Source organism: Hydractinia symbiolongicarpus, chromosome 8, assembly GCF_029227915.1.
Source record: "Hydractinia symbiolongicarpus strain clone_291-10 chromosome 8, HSymV2.1, whole genome shotgun sequence".
NCBI classification, from domain to species: Eukaryota; Metazoa; Cnidaria; class Hydrozoa; order Anthoathecata; family Hydractiniidae; genus Hydractinia; species Hydractinia symbiolongicarpus.
In genome coordinates, this window is record NC_079882.1 from 14027265 (window position 1) to 14048518 (window position 21254).

Below are 21254 nucleotides of genomic sequence, written 5' to 3' on the forward strand. Positions count from 1 at the left end.
TAAATAAAACTCAAAAGCAAATAATTCATGTTGTAAATGATTGGGTTAGAGATTACATAAAAAGCTTAGCATGTAACGCATACCATAAAATCGAGCCAATCCATATCTTTTTAACAGGCAGTGCAGGTTGTGGAAAGTCACATTTGATAACAACAATTTCTGACATGCTAAAGAAAGCACTTTCTTATCGTGCAGGGAACTTAGAAAAGGATAAAATTCTTATTCTAGAGCCAACAGGTGTTGGTTGCTGCCATCAATGTAGAGGGAAATACAATCATTCAGCCTTAGGTATTCCAGTTGATAGGATTTTACTAAAAACATTTCTAAGTTGAGTGATAAAAAGATGCATGCTGCGGAACAAATTTTCAGAATTAAGCATTATTGTTATAGACGAAATCTCAATTCCACCAATTCAAGCAAGGCCAGTTTACGCAGAATACAAGGATGTACTGTTAAATCTCTCACATTGCTGAAAGTATTATAAGATTGCTGAACTGACGGAAGTTTTGAGGCAGCGTGGTGATCAATGTTTGATTGAATTACTGTACAATATCAGAGTGGGAAACTTAGAAACACGAATCAAAATTATCCCAAGTTGCGATTCATATATCTTTGCCGAAAACCAACCTGCCTCTGAGCACAACAAAAAATGTTAAACGGCCTAACATCGACAAAATTCCAGAAAATATTCCTGTGTCAATGGTGCAAAATCTTTTTAGCCGCCTTCAAATGGAAACAGTTGAACTTGCTCAAAACCTTCTTTTAAAACCTAACGCAAAAGTCATGTTGCCGTCAAACATTGACGTACAGATAAACTTATAAACGGACAGATTGGAACTGTTCATCGTATAAAAACCGATAGTTTAGGAAAAGTTACAAAAATATATCTAAAAATGGAAGACAAAAACGCAGGACTTAAAGCTATACGAACAGATCCATATGCTATGCAAGAAAATGTTCCAATTAACCGAAGAAAGAAATCAAGTTTAACAAATATAATCCATCCTCACCTTCTATGAAACGAATGAATACCAAGATCTTTTATCCTCTTATCCCTTTCAATGGAGCTCAAAAAGCCCATAGCAAATAGGGTAAATACGCAAAAACCTCAAAATCAATTAATCCTAAAATTTTAAACATGTTGCCATCGGCTGGAAGTTTGTTATACGCAAGCAAAAACCATGCGGGAAGCAAATTGAAAATAGCGTGTTAAAATTATACTCCTTTTAGTGATTTAAAAACCCCGCCCTAACAATAAATTCGCGTTAAGCGTAAATGAGCTATCACTATCGCAATAGCATTTTGCATTCCGAACAGAAAAACAAGGCCAATAATATGGGAAAAGATGTACATACTTTTTCTTGAAAAAATAACTTTTTTTACCGAAAATAACACCAGCGCAAAAAAGAATCTGTATAAATCTGTGGTAAATAAACATAGTTTTAAACGACGAAATTAAATATCCGTATTCCGAGTGGATTGTAAATTATAAAGTTTCCAAGATTTTGCAATTTATTTTGGTGCAACCTCCGAGATGTCTTACCAGAAGTCACTAAAAAAACACTAAAAACAACGATGTGATAGAAATGCGCAAGTTATAATTGTTAGTTGATTTAACACTCTGGTCAAAAGCACGTTTGTAGAACTTCGTCAGGTACGTGTATTTTTTTAAAAGCATGACATTTATAATCGTCTGTAGGCTTAAATTTGGTCATTCCTCAAGCATATGCTAAGCATTATGTGAAGCCTAGGAAGACATTGTGAAGTTTTAATGTTTTGTGTTTGGTGAGCAGTTTTTCTTTTTTATGCCTGAATTAACCAGTATGTATGTAGTGAGATTTAAGTTGTAATTACAGATGTTTAAAATTCTAATGCAACATTTTGTTTCAAATAAGCATATTCTGAGCCTGATCATTGTTTTTTATAAGCATATTCCAATAAATCTTTTTGCCATTAAGCATAACCAAAGCACATATTGAGCCTGAAAAAGTATTAGCCTTAATTTAGATTTTCAATCGCTTTTACAAAAAAAAACATGTAGCTGACCAAAGTTCTGAAAACGTGCTTTTGAACAGTATGTTAATGCAACTAACAATTAACTTTCTTATAATATCTTTTTTTTAAGCAGCACATAAATAGAGATGAGCTATGCATTTTAAAACACGATGATGAAATTCATACGATTATAGTATGCTTATAAAAAAATATTTTCATCCGTTATATTGAAAGCAAGTTTTCAATAATTGTACCGTATTGGTATGGTGTCGATATAGTCTTTAATTATGTTTGTATGTTATTAATAGTGTTTAATTATTTAAACCTTCATTTAAAACCTGAATGCTTATAAAAAAACGTCTAATAAGAACCCATTGCTACCTATTCAGGTTAAAAAACTTGTTATATTTTTGTGTGAATGTAGTCGAAACCCTCTCTAGTTTTTTATATTTGTTTGGATTACTACTGTTCTGATTTAAAAGACACCATTACATACAATGACTGATATAAAATTGTAATTGTCATTCCTTTTTAATCAGGTGAGCTGTTTATCTAATCCAGGAGGATAACTTTGTAAAACTAATGGAAAAACCGAAAAAAAACAAGAAGACAAACGATAAAGGCACCAAAAATTGAAGAATTTTTCTGGAATTTCTATTAATACAAACAAGTTTCAGAACCTTCCAGAATGTTTTTACAAGACGTTACAGACCTGTTGATATTGCAAAAAAACTCCCACGTATCAAGGAAAAGCATTTATATGAATTTTGTTCAGAGAAAATTCCGATTTATTTTTCTTTGTATTCGTTGTACGACTTTGCGGCGTTACTCTTCTTTTTGAAGGGTCAAAAGATTTTGGTCTTGATTCCCCAGCTAAAATTGGGCAAACTTTCCAACTCAAGATACTTGCCGCTTGAGTTGATGGTCTCATCTTTTGGGGGGAGACACGTCCGCCTGGCACTGGAGGAAAGCACGTCTCATGGTAGGACTCCTTTTCCTTAGACAAAATATTTACCAATTTTAGTTCGAGATCATTGACCTTCTTTTGCAATTCGTCTGCTCTTTCAAAAGCATCCAGCTTCATTTGTCGCTCACGGTTCACCTGTTGCATTGTCTCCTTCAATAACCTCTTCGACTCGGATGTTGATCTTGCAGAAAATCTTCTATCAGCTCCATTTGCGTTTCGTAGCAATTGTAACTCTACTTCTTTCTCTTTTAATTCGTTTGCTAACTTTTCTAAATTGGATGATTTTGCGAGTTCCAAATGACTCAAACTTTGCGCTTCTTGCAAGTACGCGTGTGATTTTTGTGATTGCATTCTGTGCTCGTTCTGCAAATGCTTACGTAATCGTTCACACTCTTGCTCGAGGGTTACTAAAATACTCCTTAAGGCGTCTTGCTCTTTTTGCAACAGAATCTCCTTCTCCTCGTGAATCACACTATTTTCTAGAGACAGCTTCGTTGCCTTTGCAGCAATTTTCTGATATTTTAAAACCTCTTCGGTGCATTTTGATTTATCTTTCACTTTGTTCCAAGTATGTAAAGCTTTTAATTTATTTATTACCGTTGACAGCTTCTTGTTTTCACAATTTGACTCCCTAAATGCTTCCGCCATTATTAAACGATGACTGTGCATGTCTACTGCATTGTCAAATCCAAACTTTACACGGACATTTCGTAGCTTCTCAACAGCAACTCGTCTTACCTAACGTGAATATATACGAAAATTGATTATCTAAGGCGTTCGTTACTAGTCGTTAGCCAGCGGAAAAATCCGTGGGAAATCGGCCGTCGCTATTTGCAGCTGCCATTTTAGCTCACAAACAGTGCTATTTTGCCATTTTGCGCAAAGACAAACAAAATATGGGTATTATTAATATAGAAACTTATTTACTTAAAATCTTATTCAGTTTTTCTCTAAAAAAGCAACCCTATATTAGTCGCGCTGCATCTAATTTTTTACTGACATAGAACTGAACTTGTCAACCCTAACTAGACCATTTAGATCGTATTTGTCAGTTGTGACACTTAACACATACACTAGTTCTGTTTAACGCTTATATGTTGCTTCTGAAAAGACTTTTGTCACAGTCTTACTGGAAAAATGTTAAGTGAAGAAAAGTGCTTATGGGATGAATTTGAAGCCTGAAGCAATTTGCTTACTGTTAGTAACGAACGTATATTACATTTTTTTCTGAAACCTTATACCCGTGATGGCGTGATTGCATCAATTAACGACAAGAATCATTTCCAAATGGGAAAAACAAGCAACTTTGCGAGAAAACATTCGTGGTTGAGACAGATACGGCATACTTAAGGGTCAAATCGCCAAACAGATGGCGTGAAAAATTCTGTTTTGAGGTAGACAAATGTCAACAGCATCATTTTGTTCTTGTAATGAGTGCTAAGCAGAATGGATATTCATCGACTAGTCGTTAGCCCGTGTAAAAATCCACGAGAATCGCCCCTTGTACATAATTTCCGCACCTCTATTCGTGCATCCTTGTTGAACCATTAGCATGAAATAATGCAATTATTCCGCGGCGTTTAAAATATAGCTGCGCAGAACCATTTTAAACAGGCAAAATGCGTTTATTATTACATAGACTAGCTGTTAGCCCGTGAAAGAATCCAAGGGAGACCGCCTTATTTGAAGGGGGTATTTATTAGAAATTCGTCATATTATAAAGATGTTGATGTTTAACACTTACCTGCGTCAGTGTTTGGTGAAAGTCTACATGCAAAGATGTCTGGAACTGCTCAAATCGGGCTTTCATGTTAAAAGCATTGTAAAATAAATTCTCGACTAATTCTTTATATTGTTCCTTCAGACTACCGGCCAAAATTTTTTCTTTTTCTTCAACAACTTTTGTCAACTCGTCTATCTTGGCTCTAAGAGCCGTAACTTCGATAAGCAGCGAATAACATTTATCAGCCAAACCACAATCTATCTTCACTATCGTCGACTCCTCGTTGCATTGATTTATCTTCTTTAACTGCTTGATTTTTTGTTCTTTTATATACAACGTTTGGTTTTGCAGACGAAGTAGATTTTCGTAAAATGACGCGTAGCTGACATATAGTATTTTTTCTCGTTGCATACAAGCAGTTGCTAACCTCGTTAAACATTTATCAAAATGCTTGAGATCCAACGTAACGGAAGCACCATCTTTACATGCGTTGATATCATCGACAAAATCTTCGACTATGTGAGACTTTTGGACGGTGAAGTTTTCTTTTATGGAAGCCTGCTTCCACAAATCTGTTGGTAGTGTTGGATCTTCACGTACTCTCTCAGCCAAAACCAGGGTATGCTTTCGTGACATCTCCCGAGTACAATCTTGCACCATGTTACATTCCAACAGCTCTAACAAGCGCGACAGTTGACGCACTTTTATCTCATATTCTTTTACATTATCCGGGATCTGAATAACTTCATTATCATCGACCACAATATGATCTGGGTTAACGTCGTTACCAGAGACTGATAACATTTGTTTGTACACAACATAAACTACCTCGTGTTTAAACACGTGCGAAAAGCTGGAGTATATTTTTGTTGTGTCGATATTTAACGTGTTAAGGCGTTGACAAGCCCATATGTGTTTCACTGATTCTAGCCTCGCCCATAACAGCAAAAAAGAGTAAATAAATTCAACAGCTTGGAGTGGAGTCTTTTGCATGGATAACTCTCCTTGCTGGAAATTCTCTGACGTGCGTGCAATACTTAACGGATAAGTACGAGTTAAACATTCAGATTTTCGGTTAGGTACAGGTCTGGAACGAGCACTAAAATTAAAAAAAAAAAAAAAATTCTAAAAGATTAACGAAAGTAATAAAAGATAGTTTGACAGTATTCGGTCTGGTGTATGTCAAACATATTATGACTGAAGCTGATTCCACCACCGTCCTCCCTCCTACATAACTTTGGATAACCTTTTCCAAATGGAATCAAACATGGCACACTTTTTCTACATAAAAGTAAAAAATGGCAGCAATAAAATTTGGTTACGTTGTCAAATATCTGTGATGTCATCAGAAGCTTAAAATTAAACTACTTTAGTTCTACACCGAATTATAATATTCTGTTTTAAGTTCCGATATCTACGGTGGCCCACAAGTGTCACGGCAAATAAAAATTTTCCCTCAGCAAATTAAAGATTTCACGGCAAATTAAAGACTCTGCGGCAAAATAAACTTTGGCCACGGCAGAATAATCTATAAATTTTATTTTATTTTTAATAATAAAAAAAATGGCGCGTTAATCATGTGTCCAAAAAATAATAAAGAAGCAACTTTTGGGATCACACAACCAAATCTTGGTCATCATGTAAAAGCTGCAATGCAAACACACAGATATTCAATTACTGAAAACGAGAATTCTACAGTTCAGTTAAAAAATGTAATATGAAGTTAAATTTCTGCCTAGTTATCTTCAATCAGCCACTTAGAATCACATGACCATTTGAAAATTATGTAGCTATTTTTGCACCTTAGAGAACCAATTTTCAACAAGTTTCCCCTAGCTAGCTACAAGTTTCGCAACAAAGTGCTTGTGTCGCGAGTTATTCGTTGATCACGTGATCTGCTGTGTGAGCTCGGCTGCTGTGCAGTTGTCACGAGCTAATGGTGACGTAAAGGGATCGAGACCGCCTTCTAACAGGAAGAAGTGATTTTACGTGCGATGTAAAAAGTGAGCTTTATTAAGTTGTTTACATATAAGAAGAAAAGTATATAGAGCCATTTGTGAGTAATTATTGTTGTTACTCGATGCAAGTCATTACTGATATCAAGCGAGAAGAATTCACTGTCATAGAGTTGCTGTAAGAAAATGTAAACTATTTTAATTGTTGTTAATTGTCGTAAAGAAGAACTTTCCTTATAGTCGTTGTTTACGAACACTTATGATTACCGGCGAACATTGATTGCTACAATTTTTAAATTAAAATGCGAACACGTTCTTCATAGACGTGCGTCATACATTTGAACTGTAAATTCATGCAGAAGTGAAAGATCAAATGATCAAGTATAAAGAGAAATTTTAAATCAGAAGCGAATCATCAAGTAGAAACGAGATAACAACAAACGTTAAATAAACTAATGTGAGATTTAAATGCACCAGTGGCAATCTACAGCACTGGGCAACAAGTGAGCAACAAGGATCTACAACAGAAACAAGTTAGTAGTGAGGATTCAACGACAGAAATAAGTGAGCAGTGAGGATTCAACGACAGAAATAAGTGAGCAGTGAGGATTCAACGACAGAAACAAGTGAACAAGTGAGCAACGAAGATCAAAAACAGAAGCTAGTGAGCAGCGAGAAGCAAGGAAGCAGAAACGAGCATCAAATTAAAGGGAGAGGATAAGAAGAAAGGACATAACCATGGCAACATCAGAAAGAATTAATAAGGATATCGATGTCATTATTAAGATGCTAAAACTATCGGAAAAGGCAATGCCGATAAAAATTTGCCAGGAGAAAAATAAAGGAACTGGAAAGAACTCTCAAATCAATCGAAGAACAACGAGACGAATGCGCAGATGCTAATGTTCAAGGAAGAGATGAGCGAAGAGGAAGTAAATGCGTTTGGAGAGCAGATTGATGAAAGACTGTAGAAATCGGAAGAACAATTTGACCAGTTGCAGATAATCATTGCAGAAATTAAGTAAGATGAGGAACAACAAGCAGCTGCTGAACGAGAGAAAGAAGAACAAGAAAAAAGAAACGCTAAGTATGAAGAAGATTTGAAGTTAGAACGGATGAAATTAGAGAGAGAGAAATGAAATTCGACGGAAAACAATTGAAATGAACAAAGGTCAAGAAGTGAAGGTGAAACTGCCAAAGTTGGTGATTTCCAAATTTGAAGCAACCCATCTTGACTGGCGAAGATTTTGGGGGCAATTCGAGTCGGAGATCGATAAATCTACATTATCTGCGGTTGCAAAATTTTCGTACCTGAAAGAACTTGTTGGATCTAAGGCGAAGGTATGTATCGAAGACTACCTTTTACTAGCGAAGGATATGAGAGAGCAAAATCAATTCTTAAAACGAAATATGGTAAACCAAGTGAAGTGACAAATACTCATATTCAAGCGATTATGAGCCTCCCGATAATCCATCAATGTAACGTGCAGAAAGTCCATGATTTTTATGAAAAACTGACAACGAATGTGCAGTCGTTAGAAACTATGGGAAAATTGAAGGAAATCAATGGATACGTTAGACTCACACTGGGCAAGTTACCCTCAATACGTGCCGATCAAGTGAGACTGGATGATGACTGGCAAGAGTGGAACTTTGGTCAACTCTTAGAACCGCTGAGGAAATGGACAGAGAGAAACCCCATTGCTGTTCATGAACAAAGAAAGCAAGAACCAAAGAGAGAAAGTTTATTGCACACTAAGCAAGGAGAGCATAGGCCAAGAAAATGCATCTATTGTGACGAAGAGATCACAAGGCAGCCGGCTGCAAAAAGATCAACAAGCTCGAGGAAAGAGGAAGGATCGTTAGCGACAAAAGCTCTGCTCCAATTGCACAGGAAGTGGTCATAGAGCAGTAAATTGTCCTAGCAGAATTAGATGCCAGCATTGTAAGAATAAGCACCACACATCTCTTTGCGACAAGGTTACTCGGACACCATCGTTAGCTACTACACAAGATCCTGTCATCTATCCGACTGTTATGGTTCAAGTAAATGGAGTGAAGTGTCTTGCACTTTTAGATACTGGAGCAGGAAGTTCGTACGTGTCTAATACCCTGATTAATCGACTGAGCATGAAACACAAGAAAACAGAAGTGAAAAGAATAGACATGATGCTTCATACTTCAAAGAAGAAAATTGAAATCTTTAACGTCACCATTTCAAGCCTGGATGAGACTATCAACACTGAGGTTAGTAATATCGAAATGTCAGCTTTGTTATCAATACCCAATCCGAGATTCTCTGATCTAAAGAAGAATTACAGACACTTAAAGAATGTTTACATAGAAGATTATCATGCGAAAGAAGAAGTTCCGGTTCACTTGATACTCGGTGCATCGGACTATGCTCGCATAAAAACAAGAACGGCACCCAGAATTGGAAGCTCAGGCGAACCTGTAGCAGAGCTGACGAAACTGGGATGGACGATAATATCTCCTGGAAAAGAAGTAGACCTCACGAACTTGTATTTAACGCGAAGTTCCAGTGAAGACTATGAACGCCTTTGTGCATTAGATGTGTTGGGACTAGAGAAAGCAAGCTGCAGAAATCATAACGAAGTTTGCCAGAAGTTCAAGAATCAACTTATTAAGGACCTAGAAGGGTGGTACGAAACTGGTCTTTTATGGAAGATGGACAGGCTACCAGAGACCAACAAACAAGGAAGTTTGGGAGGACTCGACAATCTTTTAAGCAAACTCAAGAAGTCCGTGTTGTTGAAGGAGTACAACGTTAAGCAACTCAGCGAAGGTATCATAGAAAAGGTCACTTGCGAAGCAGTAAGTGGAAAGGAATTTTATCTTCCTCATCGACCGGTGGTTTGAGAACAGGCCGAGACTACCAAGGTGAGAATTGTATATGACACCTCTGCTAGACCCAATGATGGCAGCCCATCCCTTAATGATAACCTTGAGACTGGCCCGCCATTGCAGAATCTGCTGTGGAACACCATCGTGAGGAACAGGTTCAAATCAGTCAGTCTATGTGGAGACATAAAACAAGCCTTCTTGCAAATAAGAATCAAAAAGGAAGATAGAGACTGACTTAGATTTCATTGGGCGCTTGATCAGGAGAAACGTATAAACGTTGAGATTCACACGAGCTATATTTGGTATGGGACAATCACCTTTTCTTCTTAACGGAACGATAGATATCCACTTTGATCAGATGAAAAGGCTTCACAATGACCTTAAGGAAATTATCGAAGAAATAGAAGACGACCTTTATGTGGACGACCTCATATCTGGAGGTTTTAATGTAAAAGAAACTACAAAACTGAAAGAGATCGCCAAGTCTACCTTTGCTGAGGCCGGTTTTGTGCTGCATAAATGGCAGTCGAATAAAAGAGAACTAGAAGATGATGAAGCAATTGCCTCGTGTGCAGAACAGAGCTGTGCTAAAAAAACCCTTGGTGTTAAAGAAAACGAATCCAAGATTCTTGGCTTAGCTTGGAACAAGAAGGATAACACCCTTGCTGTCAATATACAAGATTTCAACGTTGAAGAAACAAAGAGAGGCATATTGAAATATTTGGCGTCAATCTTCGACCCACTTGGATTTGCCTCGCCTGTTTTATTGGTTGGCAAACTCATTTACCGAGAAGTCTGCGAACAGAAGTTCAACTGGGATCAACCCTTGTCACAAGAATTATCTCGAAGATGGAAGCGCTGGATCGATTCACTTCCTGCGAACGTTGAGCTGCCGAGAACGCTTGCTAAATTCGAGCAACCTATCAACAAAATTGATCTACACGTGTTTGGTGACGCAAGCTTCGATGGAGTATCAGCAGCTCTGTATACAGCAGTTTATCAAGATATAGGAGTAACACAAGGTTTGATCACATCAAAAAGTCGTCTAGCCAAAAATAAATGTACCATGCCACGTTTAGAACTCATTGCATATCACATGGCAGCTAATCTTATGGAAAATGCTCGCTCTGCTTAGATTATGAGCAGTGAACGACTAAACGATTATCTTGCAAGAGAAGATATTACATGGCAGTTCAATCTAAGACGTGCTCTTTGGTGGGGTGGGCAGTTTGAGCGTTTGGTTGGCCTTGTTAAGCAAGCGATGTACAAGGCTATTGGAAGAACTTCTTTATCATTTAGTGATAAACTAATCCTCAAAGGATGTATTACTTAATGTTGAACAAACTCTCAACAACAGGCCCTTATCATACGTCACAGATGATATTCAACAAGAAATTCTTACGCCCAACAGCTTGATATTTGGACAAATCAATCAAGTTCCAACTGAAGAAGATAAGCATGATGTCGAGAAAGGAGGTCTGCGGAAGAGGTTTAAATTTATTCAAAGATGTAAGAAAGCTACATGGCAGAGATGGTCTCAAGAGTATGTGAGATCACTTCGAGAAAGACATAACTTGAAGCACGAGCTGAAGAGAGCAGAACCGAAACCTGGAGATGTCGTGATGATCAAGGGAGACAGAAAAAACAGAGGGAAATGGACAATTGGTGTCGTAACGAATACCTTCGTTGGCAGAGACGGGATTACAAGAGGGTTAGAACTACGAACGAGCAAGAACACCTTAGAAAGATCGGTTCAACATCTCTATCCCTTAGACAGGGTGGCCACAGAATTTGGTAAAAGAAATTCCATGACTTTTCCATGACTTTTCCATGACCAAAACCGTTAAGAAAAATTAAACCCCTAAATTAATAAATTATCAAACAAACCATAAATTTCATTATTTAGAAAACAACTTTGCTGAAAAAAGTACAAGTACTTTTCTCTACATGATAAAAAACAACAAAATCGTGTCAAAATATAAAGAACATACAGAATATTCATATAAAATCAGAACTTTAGAAAAAAAATATCCTAAAAAAATATCAACTAATATCCTATATAGAATCTGTGAGCATTGACGTTACTTTTCTTTCTGAAGATCCTTAGTTAGGTTCTCCACAGCTTTATCTAGTTCAGCTATGTTAGCTTTCTTTTCGGTGACCTTCCTTCTAAAAGCATTTGCTTTAACTAAAAAGTCCATTTTCTCAGCTTTGTAACAGAGTTTTTCAATATCCGTGTTCAGTGCATTGATGGATGAGATTAATCTTTTCTGATGGTTTTTAACATTGTTGATTTCGTCTGTTATTGATTTTCTTTTGTTTGATTTCTTTTCTTCTTTGACTTTTCATTTTTGGTCTTCCAGATGTGTTCCGTATCTTTGTCTGGCAGCTTTACAACTTTTCAACAGACCATTACTCAATTGATACTCATGCAAATCCACATTGGATGATTGTAGGTGGTCATATACAACTCTTTGGCTAACAATAGATTTCTCTTGAAGATTCTCAATACTAAATCCCCGTTCAACAGCAGATTGACTGTGTGATAATGTGAAGATCACTTTACAGATGGCCCATAACGCTTTTTGATCTTTGAAATACGGCCTTAGGAATTCATCCACTCTTGATTTGCTGAAATCAAATTGCACAAACTCTTCCTTAGTAGGTGCGTCGAGCGATGACAAGAATTTCTCAAGCTCTTCTTTTGCCGAATCTGCCACAGAAGGCAACACATGATCAACCTGATGAAGCTTTTCAACCAGAGATATAAACTGACTTGTAGCTTTCTGTTGGTTCTGTACCATATTGACTGGTGATAATGAGGAGGAGCATCGAACGATAAGATACTTCAAGGGACTTCTCTCTTGTAGCTTCAATATCAGATTAGTTAGAAAAGCCACACAATCTTTTCGGAACTAATGTTTTGCCCCATCTGTTATCTCTTTTGACCTCCTCAACATCAATGTTAATAAGTTTATGAGGAGTATTCGCTTCAGTCATAACCTCCTTACGAATAAAAAGGTTCATGATTTTTCTAGTCATTCCCTCAAGCACATCACTCAAGAAAGGAACCATTGGATTATCTGATTGGAAAGTAATCAAGTAACATTTCAGGGTCGTTGCAATATTCGTGAAAAAGGTAAACTTTGCGACCATAGGTTTGTCCTTATAAGCAGCCAATAGAACATCATAGGATTTGCACTTTGGCCGTTTGCTTTTGCTGCGACTCTCCCAATACGACATAACTTTGACAACATTGTCCCACAATTGAATTGCTCTTGCTGCTACATCCTCGTCCTCAATCCATCTTGTGGCGCTAAATCTGTGAATTAAATAGGCAAATTTTCTGAACTGAAACGACGAAAACAAATACTGTTTTTAGACTTTTAAGGAACACTATTTCTATTAATAAATCCTCTAAAACCAGAGCTATCTGTTGCATTCAGAACAACTATTCGAAACATGGTAAATAATCGATAAAACTTCCTGAATAGTACTAGTAATGAATACTTAAAACATTCTTTACTTTCTAAGAACAAATATATTCCTGTGCCATGCTACAAGCTAGAACTATGCTAGGACTTTCTTCCTTAGAAGAAACATTGATTGAAAACGATTTTACCACACAGATTACATCAATATAAGTTATCATTGCTTGTAAACTAAGCAGTCACATGACATAATGTATAATAAAACAAATTTATAGTATAATAAAACCAAACACAACTATGTTATATTGCAACAAAGCTTGACAATGAAACTGTTCAAAAAATTGGATTTAAGTTTTCTTGAAATTTATGCTACAAAATATAAACTGCAAAAATATTTAGCCAGTCAAAAAGTTAGGTTGTCAAGGAAAAAAGGTCCATGACTTTTTCATGAAAATCCTGTTTTCCATGACTTTTCCATGATTTCCAGAAATTCCATGACTTGTGGCCACCCTGCTTAGAACTTTCATGCGACATCGCACCGAAAAACGGCAACGTAACGTCAACCTTGAATGTTGAAGCGAACGAATTTCGACCGAAACGAAATGCATCTGCTATAGCGAGGGTTCAGATTGAAAACCAAGCTGACTTCAAGATGAATCAGTAAATTAAAACGAGAAATTTATTTACTACAAAACAATGTTAGTTATGAGAACTTATTAGTAGAAATTTATATTTTGTGTTTATTATGATGAGACGGATTATTTGCAGAACCTTATTTCTAGGGAAACTATTAGTCCTTGTTAGTTTTGGCTAGTCGCCTGCTAGAGATTACAACAACGGCTATTATGTTCGTTTTGTTCATATTTGATGCAAGGTGTCATCAAATAGGGGGATTGTGTCGCGAGTTATTCATTGATCACGTGATCAGCTGTGTGAGCTCGGCTGCTGTGCAGTTGTCACGAGCTAATGGTGACGTAAAGGGATCGAGGCCGCCTTCTAACAGGAAGAAGTGATTTTACGTGCGATGTAAAAAGTGAGCTTTATTAAGTTGTTTACATATAATTGTTTACATTTGTGAGTAATTATTGTCGTGACTCGACGCAAGATCCCGACAGCTTGCTAGCTAACCAATTAAGTAAAATACACATAACTAAACTGCTTGAATTTCAAGTAAACTAACCTAAATAAAATGATTGTATATTTATACATGGATAACAAGAGGAACATAAAAGGAATAAAAACAAACTTGCCGCACATATTTGTTACGTAAAACGCCCAGCTTGCTCTACTCAGCAAGGTTTATAAAACTTTGGTTCATCAAGACAGATCTCATTAAATATTAGACTTAGAAAAACTGTGCATTTGAGGGTCACGTGACGAGGCCTCCTCCAGGGCCATGTTTAGCTCGCCGTCCTAATATAAAAAACAAACAGCCGGCGCTGGGAACAAGGTTTGGCATGCAGTATCAAAGCCATGCAGCATAGCAGTGGGCGGAATCCTACCAGGACCGAATAGGGTAAAAAAATGACCCTTCCACAGAACCCACCAGTATTACTATATCTGAGAAATTATGACAAGACACAGAATCAAAAGGCGCATCTTGTTTTTTACTTTTATTTACTCTTACTTTGAATGGCATCTTGCAGAACTTGAGATAGCTTCTATTAAGCTGTTAGGCGAGCCAGCGGCTAAGATATCTTCTAACAACAAAGACATTCCGAGAATTTCACCGTGAACAACGTGCCTGAAAGTAAGGTAACTTAGAGTCTTATTATGGCATATCTGCATATCTTAAAGGAGTTACCTCCTAACGTACACAAACCTGTCGGTTGGTTTTAGATCAAACAACGGAAGTTGCATCTGGAAAGCGATGTCGTAAAAGCTATTATATAAACCAGTTGTGGAGCCGCATCTAACAAAACAAAAATCACACGCGTACTTGGCTACAACATCTAATTTTATTTACAATGAATAATTATTATTTTATACTATTTACCTATTAATAAAACTCCTCCATGGTAAAAGCTGACGTGTTCTTTCTTCGTTTTCTTCGAGCGGTTCCGGGATATCTAATTTGAAACTACTGTACACACGCCTAAGGGGAAAAAAGTTTAACAAGAAAGTAAGAAAAAAAATTAAAAGGGGTTAAATCATATGTATGGATACCTTTTTGCATTGCTTAGAACCTCTAATGCCATCTCCATCCCGTTAACCACTTTCTAAAGAACAAAAGTGTCAGAGAAGAAGACTTAGTGGCCTATTTTTCAAATAATCGCGGTTATCCTCACAGAAAAACACTGTTCCTTTGTGGGTTGTTTTGGAGAAAATCAACGCCACTTAAGGCGGTCGTAAAAAGAAATCAATGAAGCACACCAAATTGTGACAAGGTTATCGAAAATATCAAATATACATACTTGGTATGCAGTCTTATTGCCACTGGATAGGAAAGTCTCGCCAACAGAATGACTCATTGCAATGTGGAACTCCAGAAACATTACATCCCGTTTACGCTCAAGGAAGAAAGCCACCTAAACATATCGGGAAGTGACAATCCCTTGTAGAGCAGTTATAAAGAAGTTAGTAAAAATAACAAACCTGCTCAGGGTCTAAAGATGAGTCCAGCTCGTTAATCTGTTTTTGAATCTCTCTTAATTCTGCGCCTGTAAAGATAACAGCGAGAAAAATTAAAGCTATCATCCCGAACGAAACGAGAATTTTAATGTGAAGTTATGTTAAAAGACTTCGATACAAACAAGCGCCACTTAAACGAGTAAAAATTATGTGATACCTATGCCTTCAGTTCCACCCCAATCAGCAGTAACGCCAGAAAAATCGAGTTTGTGGGACCCCATCCTTGCATGAGAACTACCCGACCTCGCATGCCCACATAAATACTGGCAGATGTCATGGAGAGAGGAAATTAATTTCTAAAAAACAATTCACACAGATGTCAATGGTTTGCTTTCCTAAATTTTCGTCCTTTACCTAGACCAAACAGCACAAGATCCATACATTTACATCAAATACCACTGATTTTACCTTCTGCTTTAAAAAAACATGCTTTACTTTCTTCGACCTGACGGTATGCTGTGATTTGATTCCCATGACTTGGTACCCACACTCGCTGTAAGCAGTGGGAACTTTATGCAGTTCGATACTTACTAATATTAATGTCAGTCTTCTTTCGCATTCATCATCATCGCATTCGGCGTAGATTTGAACGATCTAAAAAGAATATCTATGATTTGAGCACTAGTTCATGTAACTTGGGAAGTCGACATGTTGATTGCAATGTGAATTATTTTACCTCAGTGTAGTGTGGAATGTACCATAAATTTAAAAGAAGTTTGCCATCCCTTGAAAGCATCGCCTGTGGTCTTTTCGCAAGTATGCTAAAAAAATTATTTAATATTTTAATGAGCTGTGGACGAGGTCTGTCACGAAATGCACCTCAATGTAAGAAATTTAAGTTGTTCCCAAGGGAATTAAATCAATTTTGATTTCTTTGATGAAGATAAGTAAACTTATGTCGTGTGCAGTATTTTACGTTCTTTTTAACAGAAATAATATCTCGTACAATGTTTCTCCTTCGACAAGTCGCCGAAAGAAACCAGCAAAATTAGCTTGCTTCCGCCAATTGAGCAATTGGCTAAAATCTCCTGACAAAAATTCTAACATTTAAGCAAATCGAAGCTCTTACTCGGGATCAATTGAAATTTCATCCGAAACATTCTTCTCATCGTCTTCACAACCGAACATGAAGTGCGCATCTCTGGTGACAGGAAAATCTCCGAGCAAAATTTCCAAGCTGTATATATATGAAAGGATTTGCGCACGCAATGCATGCTGGGCTATCCGACCTTGTAAGTTCACACAGAAAGCAGAAACAACATGTCTGAAATAAAAATACAAGCCATCTAAATATCCTAGTTACTTGTACTAGCTTTCCTACAATGTTTCACTCTCTGAAAAGAAAAATGGGGGTAATAAGAATTTTAAAACTTTTTGCTTTTTCTAGAAAACAAGTAAACGTCATCTTATAAAAAAGCAATAGGCAAACAATTCTAGAATTCCACATTACACAAAAAACACTAACTTTTTAACCCTCAGAATGTCTTCTGTCGTCTGTATTCCTTTCTTCTCCTTGATATGAATATATTCGATTAACATTTTGTCTCGAAAAAATGTTTTCTCTGCTTGCACCGAAACGAGAGCTTGCTTCAACTTTTCATGCACTCTTACTTTTCTATTTTGTACAGCTAAAAAACAATCGGTAAATACAAAAACGCCTACAATTGAGATAATTTTACAATTTAACTTTAAAACGGAATAAAAGCTTTTACATTGATCACTGGTAGTTTGTTAATTTTTTTTAATGCGAAAGAATGGGTAATATTACATTAAAGTCAATTTTTATTCAGCAATTTAGATATTTTGCCGTAAAAAAAGTCGATAAAAAGTTATGAAATTTTGACTAAATGACTATGATTTTAACAAGCCAAATTTTCCCGCCTTTTCTGCCCATTTTTCTTTTTTTATTGCATTAACGGGGAAGATAACCCAAAAAATTTTTTTTGGATATTTGATTCAGCTAGTTCATAAAATTATGAAAAAAAATATAACTTAGTTTCTATATATTGTTTTTATCGTAAAATTCTGTTTTGCTTCAAAGAATTGTCCTTTTTACAGAACGCGTTTAATACAGCTAGTCTGGGCCGAACAACAATAATAACTTGAATAAGCTCAAGACAAAAATTTAAAGATCGCGTATAGGCGAAAGGCATAGACTTAAGTATGCTCTTAATATGTTCTTAATTTTTAGCAAAATCAACGTGTACACAAATGCTTTATTAGACAGACAAAGATATTTTTCTCGTAAAATTTAATTTTGAAATCCCGGAACTAAACTTACAGCTTAGAGAAATTTTTGGAACTACTAGGTGTGTTGTTAAGACGGGTACTGTTGTTGTTGTTATAGTAAGTAAATGTACCTAACAAAGCGGACTGCTTGACAACATCTGCAAGAGATGGCTTTATCATGGTGTCGTAGGAGGCCTCTTCTTCATTTAGAAACGCATCCTGATTCTTTCGTCGCAAAAGATTTAAACAACCATTAACTTGCTGAATTGTCGATGCAAGTAAGTTTTTTTCGCACACTTGGGTCATCAAGGCAAGAGCAAGCTTATCGAGATTACTTCCTTGCAAAATATTAACCAGACCTTCACGATTTCGAAAGCTGAATGCAGCTAAATGTTTTTCATCTAATTCTGCGATCGCTAAGGATAAGTGAGTTGGTATGAACCTACAACGTAATATATATAAACAATCTAATTACCTTTCGTTAAAAAAACAAAATATCCTTTACTCCGATATATAGGACTTCTTATTATAAGGACAAGTAAGCCCAAAATCTTTAAAAATTAAGAATAATTGTCAGAATCATGCCAAGCCTTGTAACCAAGTTTAACAATCTTAAGACACATTTGGACACATCGTTAATACATATTACATTCATATTCAAATATTTTTTTAATTACCTGTCCATTCTGCTTTCATCTTCTAGCAGCTGCTTCAAAGTGAACGGTCTCTGGTTTACAACCGGTTTTACCTTCGCAAAGTCAAAAGAAACAGGTCGCAAATGCGCATTGCATTCATCAACGCCGACATTTTTAGCGTGCTGTTCATACACGTTCAATAAAATACTGGTTTCGTTCAAAGCAGTCATTAATCGCTGTCGATAAGTTATGGCTTCAAGTAGGTTTGACCATATGGTGATCATTTTTTTGATTTCTTCCGTCCTCATAATGCGACTTCCTTAAACGTATTTAAAAAGTAAGTAGTTAAAAGACGTGTTATAAAAATCTAAAAGTGACAATACTTTACCAGTTTCCAGAAATACATGGGAATTTGAAATGATAGCCAACGAGTTGTCTTCCAGTGTTTTTGCTGGACATTGATTTATCAATAGTTTCTCCTCATTTCCATCAATGTCAAAAAATAGCTTACCACGCATATTTTCGACAGTTGTCATGGTTTCGCCAACTTGACAAACGAGAATCGGATCTTCAACAAACACATCAGAAAAGAAGTCTCTGTTAACTTGTTTGGAGTACATCAAGGATAAATTCTTCTTCTCGTTCCAGCATTTCTGTACCGTTCTGATTAATTTCAATTCTAGAAATACTTTCTTTGTTGTCGTGTCTGGTTGATGCGTATGAATAAGTTCTCGATATGCTTGACGTAATACATCTGGCAGAGACGAAATTATGGCCAAGGACGGGTGAAACTCAAGCATGAAAATATTTTTTAATGCAGGACGGCTTGTATTGACAGAAATACTTTGTATTGGCACAACCTTCAACGGTAAACCGAACTTCTGTTGACCATCTCGATATAATTTCTGAATATATTGCCTTTGATCGACAATATGCTCGTCGATGATTGATTTAACCAAATCACAGTGAGATCGCAAAAGGAGGGTCTCGTATTGATAAGCTTTCACAAAATATTTTTCATTAAAGTCAATACGTGGACGCTGTTTCATAATAGTCATCATGATCTAAAAAGAAATTTTTCACACATTACAGCAACATTTACGCATCCTTAACCAGAAATAACTTACTTACGAAAGGGAATTTATGCGTCACTAACATTTTGCTTGGCAGTGAACTCGATCCACAGTCCTCAGAACTGTGTACAGCGAAAGATGATACCACTACGCGCGGCCTATGTTAGCAGCCCGTGCATATAACTTATCCCGATGTCGTGTAAATGTATAGGAGGTTTATCATGACACATCCGTGTCTCCATCCTCAACTAAGAAAAAATTTATTGCAGTTGCGAATTGCATATTAACAACTTCAAAAAATCATGACCTTAGTTATATCCTCGGTCTGAACCCGGGCAAAGTACAACTAGATTGTTACTGTGAACAGTGGAATAAATGATTGAAATTGAATACAATCTGCCTTTAAATTTTCCAAATTTTTCTTTAACACTAATTTCTTATCAATGAATTCTTCAGTCTAGATAGATATCTCTTACTCATTAGCTCATTTAAGATTTATAAGTTTTTGATTTAGAGTTGAAATTACTTTACTTTTGCCAGACTTTTTCTTTCTTCCTTGCTTACGCAGTGATGATAAACTTCAAAATAACAATCCAGGAGATTTCTTTTCTTTTGACAAAATAATATTTCGCTCTCCCAGATATCCAACAATACACGAAATCTATCAACTTTTCTACTACTTTTCTTATTAAGATCGATGTCGTTTATACCAGATTTCTCTACCAGGGCGAACCTTTTGATGAAATGAGAACACACCAGGAGCAGCTCTTGTTCCAAACACCTAAAAAAACCATATGATTATAAAATCACGGATATTTAAATATTTAAGGAGGTTATGAACACATTGTCAAAATAATTCCGTAAAAATTGAGGTTTCAAACGAAGCATTTCGTCATACATCAAAGAGAGATAAGAAAAACACACCGAACAATGAATTGTTATATAAGGAAATAAAATTGGAAATTTGTTTAAAGTGCAGAAAGAAAAAAAATGTCAGTAGTTTTGATAAAAAAACTTGAGCATTTTAAGAGGCCCTGGATACTGCAATGCTTCAAATACAAATGACACACTTGTAAAAATGTTTCTTACTTATAATCCCTCAGTGCAGCATCATACATGACGTAATATCCCTTTTGATCTTGCACAAGTATGCGATCATCTTTAAATGTATAAAAATCATCGTGATTATTTAACCTTGTCATTTTTTCACCAGAATCCACAGCGTAATCGGCCGGTGAATTATGCATGTATTGATGTGATCCCAAACCTTTTGATTCTTCCGGTAAGAGAAACTTCTCTTCCTCAGAGTTTTCCCTCATTAATAAACCAACATCATTTATCGTTAACGTTCTTTCCACAGAACGGAAATAATTCAACGTGTCCTTACACTAAATGAAAACACATAACATGATGACAAATAAACTACTACTAAACTTATAATCAAGATTTTATAATCGTTAGAAAGTTGGCATACCATTTGTTGATATTCTTTAATTTGTAAGTGACGTAACATAAGCATGGAAAGGTATGCGCCATTACTAGTGATTGAATGTCTTTTGATGTCGTCGGTTTGCAAACCAAGCTTCAGAACAGATTCGTGGATATCAAATTCACTATGACCTGTCTTTATAATTTTATCGTCAAAAATCTTAGTACCAAATTCTAGATCATAATTTAAAGCACCTTTTCTAAAAAAAAATCACTCAAGTCATAACAAGCAAACGAAAACACAAAACGTTAACACAAAACG

At 36.2% G+C, this 21254-nt stretch overlaps 1 protein-coding gene across 3 annotated transcripts in view; it reads right to left on the reverse strand.

Moving 5' to 3' along the window:
- Positions 1 to 2612: 2612 nt before the first annotated feature.
- Positions 2613 to 21254, reverse strand: part of LOC130655465 (uncharacterized) — a 37114-nt gene continuing 18472 nt past the window's right edge. For 2 of the 3 annotated variants that reach the window (XM_057458221.1, XM_057458223.1), the window contains 19 exons: positions 20979 to 21192; positions 20594 to 20892; positions 20036 to 20285; positions 18943 to 19495; positions 18474 to 18750; positions 17928 to 18238; positions 17033 to 17195; positions 16637 to 16831; positions 16244 to 16328; positions 15976 to 16161; positions 15725 to 15863; positions 15532 to 15596; positions 15351 to 15464; positions 15103 to 15155; positions 14933 to 15031; positions 14759 to 14848; positions 14564 to 14680; positions 4707 to 5784; positions 2613 to 3700 (listed from right to left, as the gene is read on the reverse strand). In XM_057458221.1, coding sequence (XP_057314204.1) covers positions 2738 to 3700; positions 4707 to 5784; positions 14564 to 14680; positions 14759 to 14848; positions 14933 to 15031; positions 15103 to 15155; positions 15351 to 15464; positions 15532 to 15596; positions 15725 to 15863; positions 15976 to 16161; positions 16244 to 16328; positions 16637 to 16831; positions 17033 to 17195; positions 17928 to 18238; positions 18474 to 18750; positions 18943 to 19495; positions 20036 to 20285; positions 20594 to 20892; positions 20979 to 21192 — 5251 coding nt within the window. In that variant the 3' untranslated portion in view covers positions 2613 to 2737. The remainder of the gene's footprint in view (positions 3701 to 4706; positions 5785 to 14563; positions 14681 to 14758; positions 14849 to 14932; positions 15032 to 15102; positions 15156 to 15350; positions 15465 to 15531; positions 15597 to 15724; positions 15864 to 15975; positions 16162 to 16243; positions 16329 to 16636; positions 16832 to 17032; positions 17196 to 17927; positions 18239 to 18473; positions 18751 to 18942; positions 19496 to 20035; positions 20286 to 20593; positions 20893 to 20978; positions 21193 to 21254) is intronic. The other variant, XM_057458222.1, reaches the window with a different exon arrangement.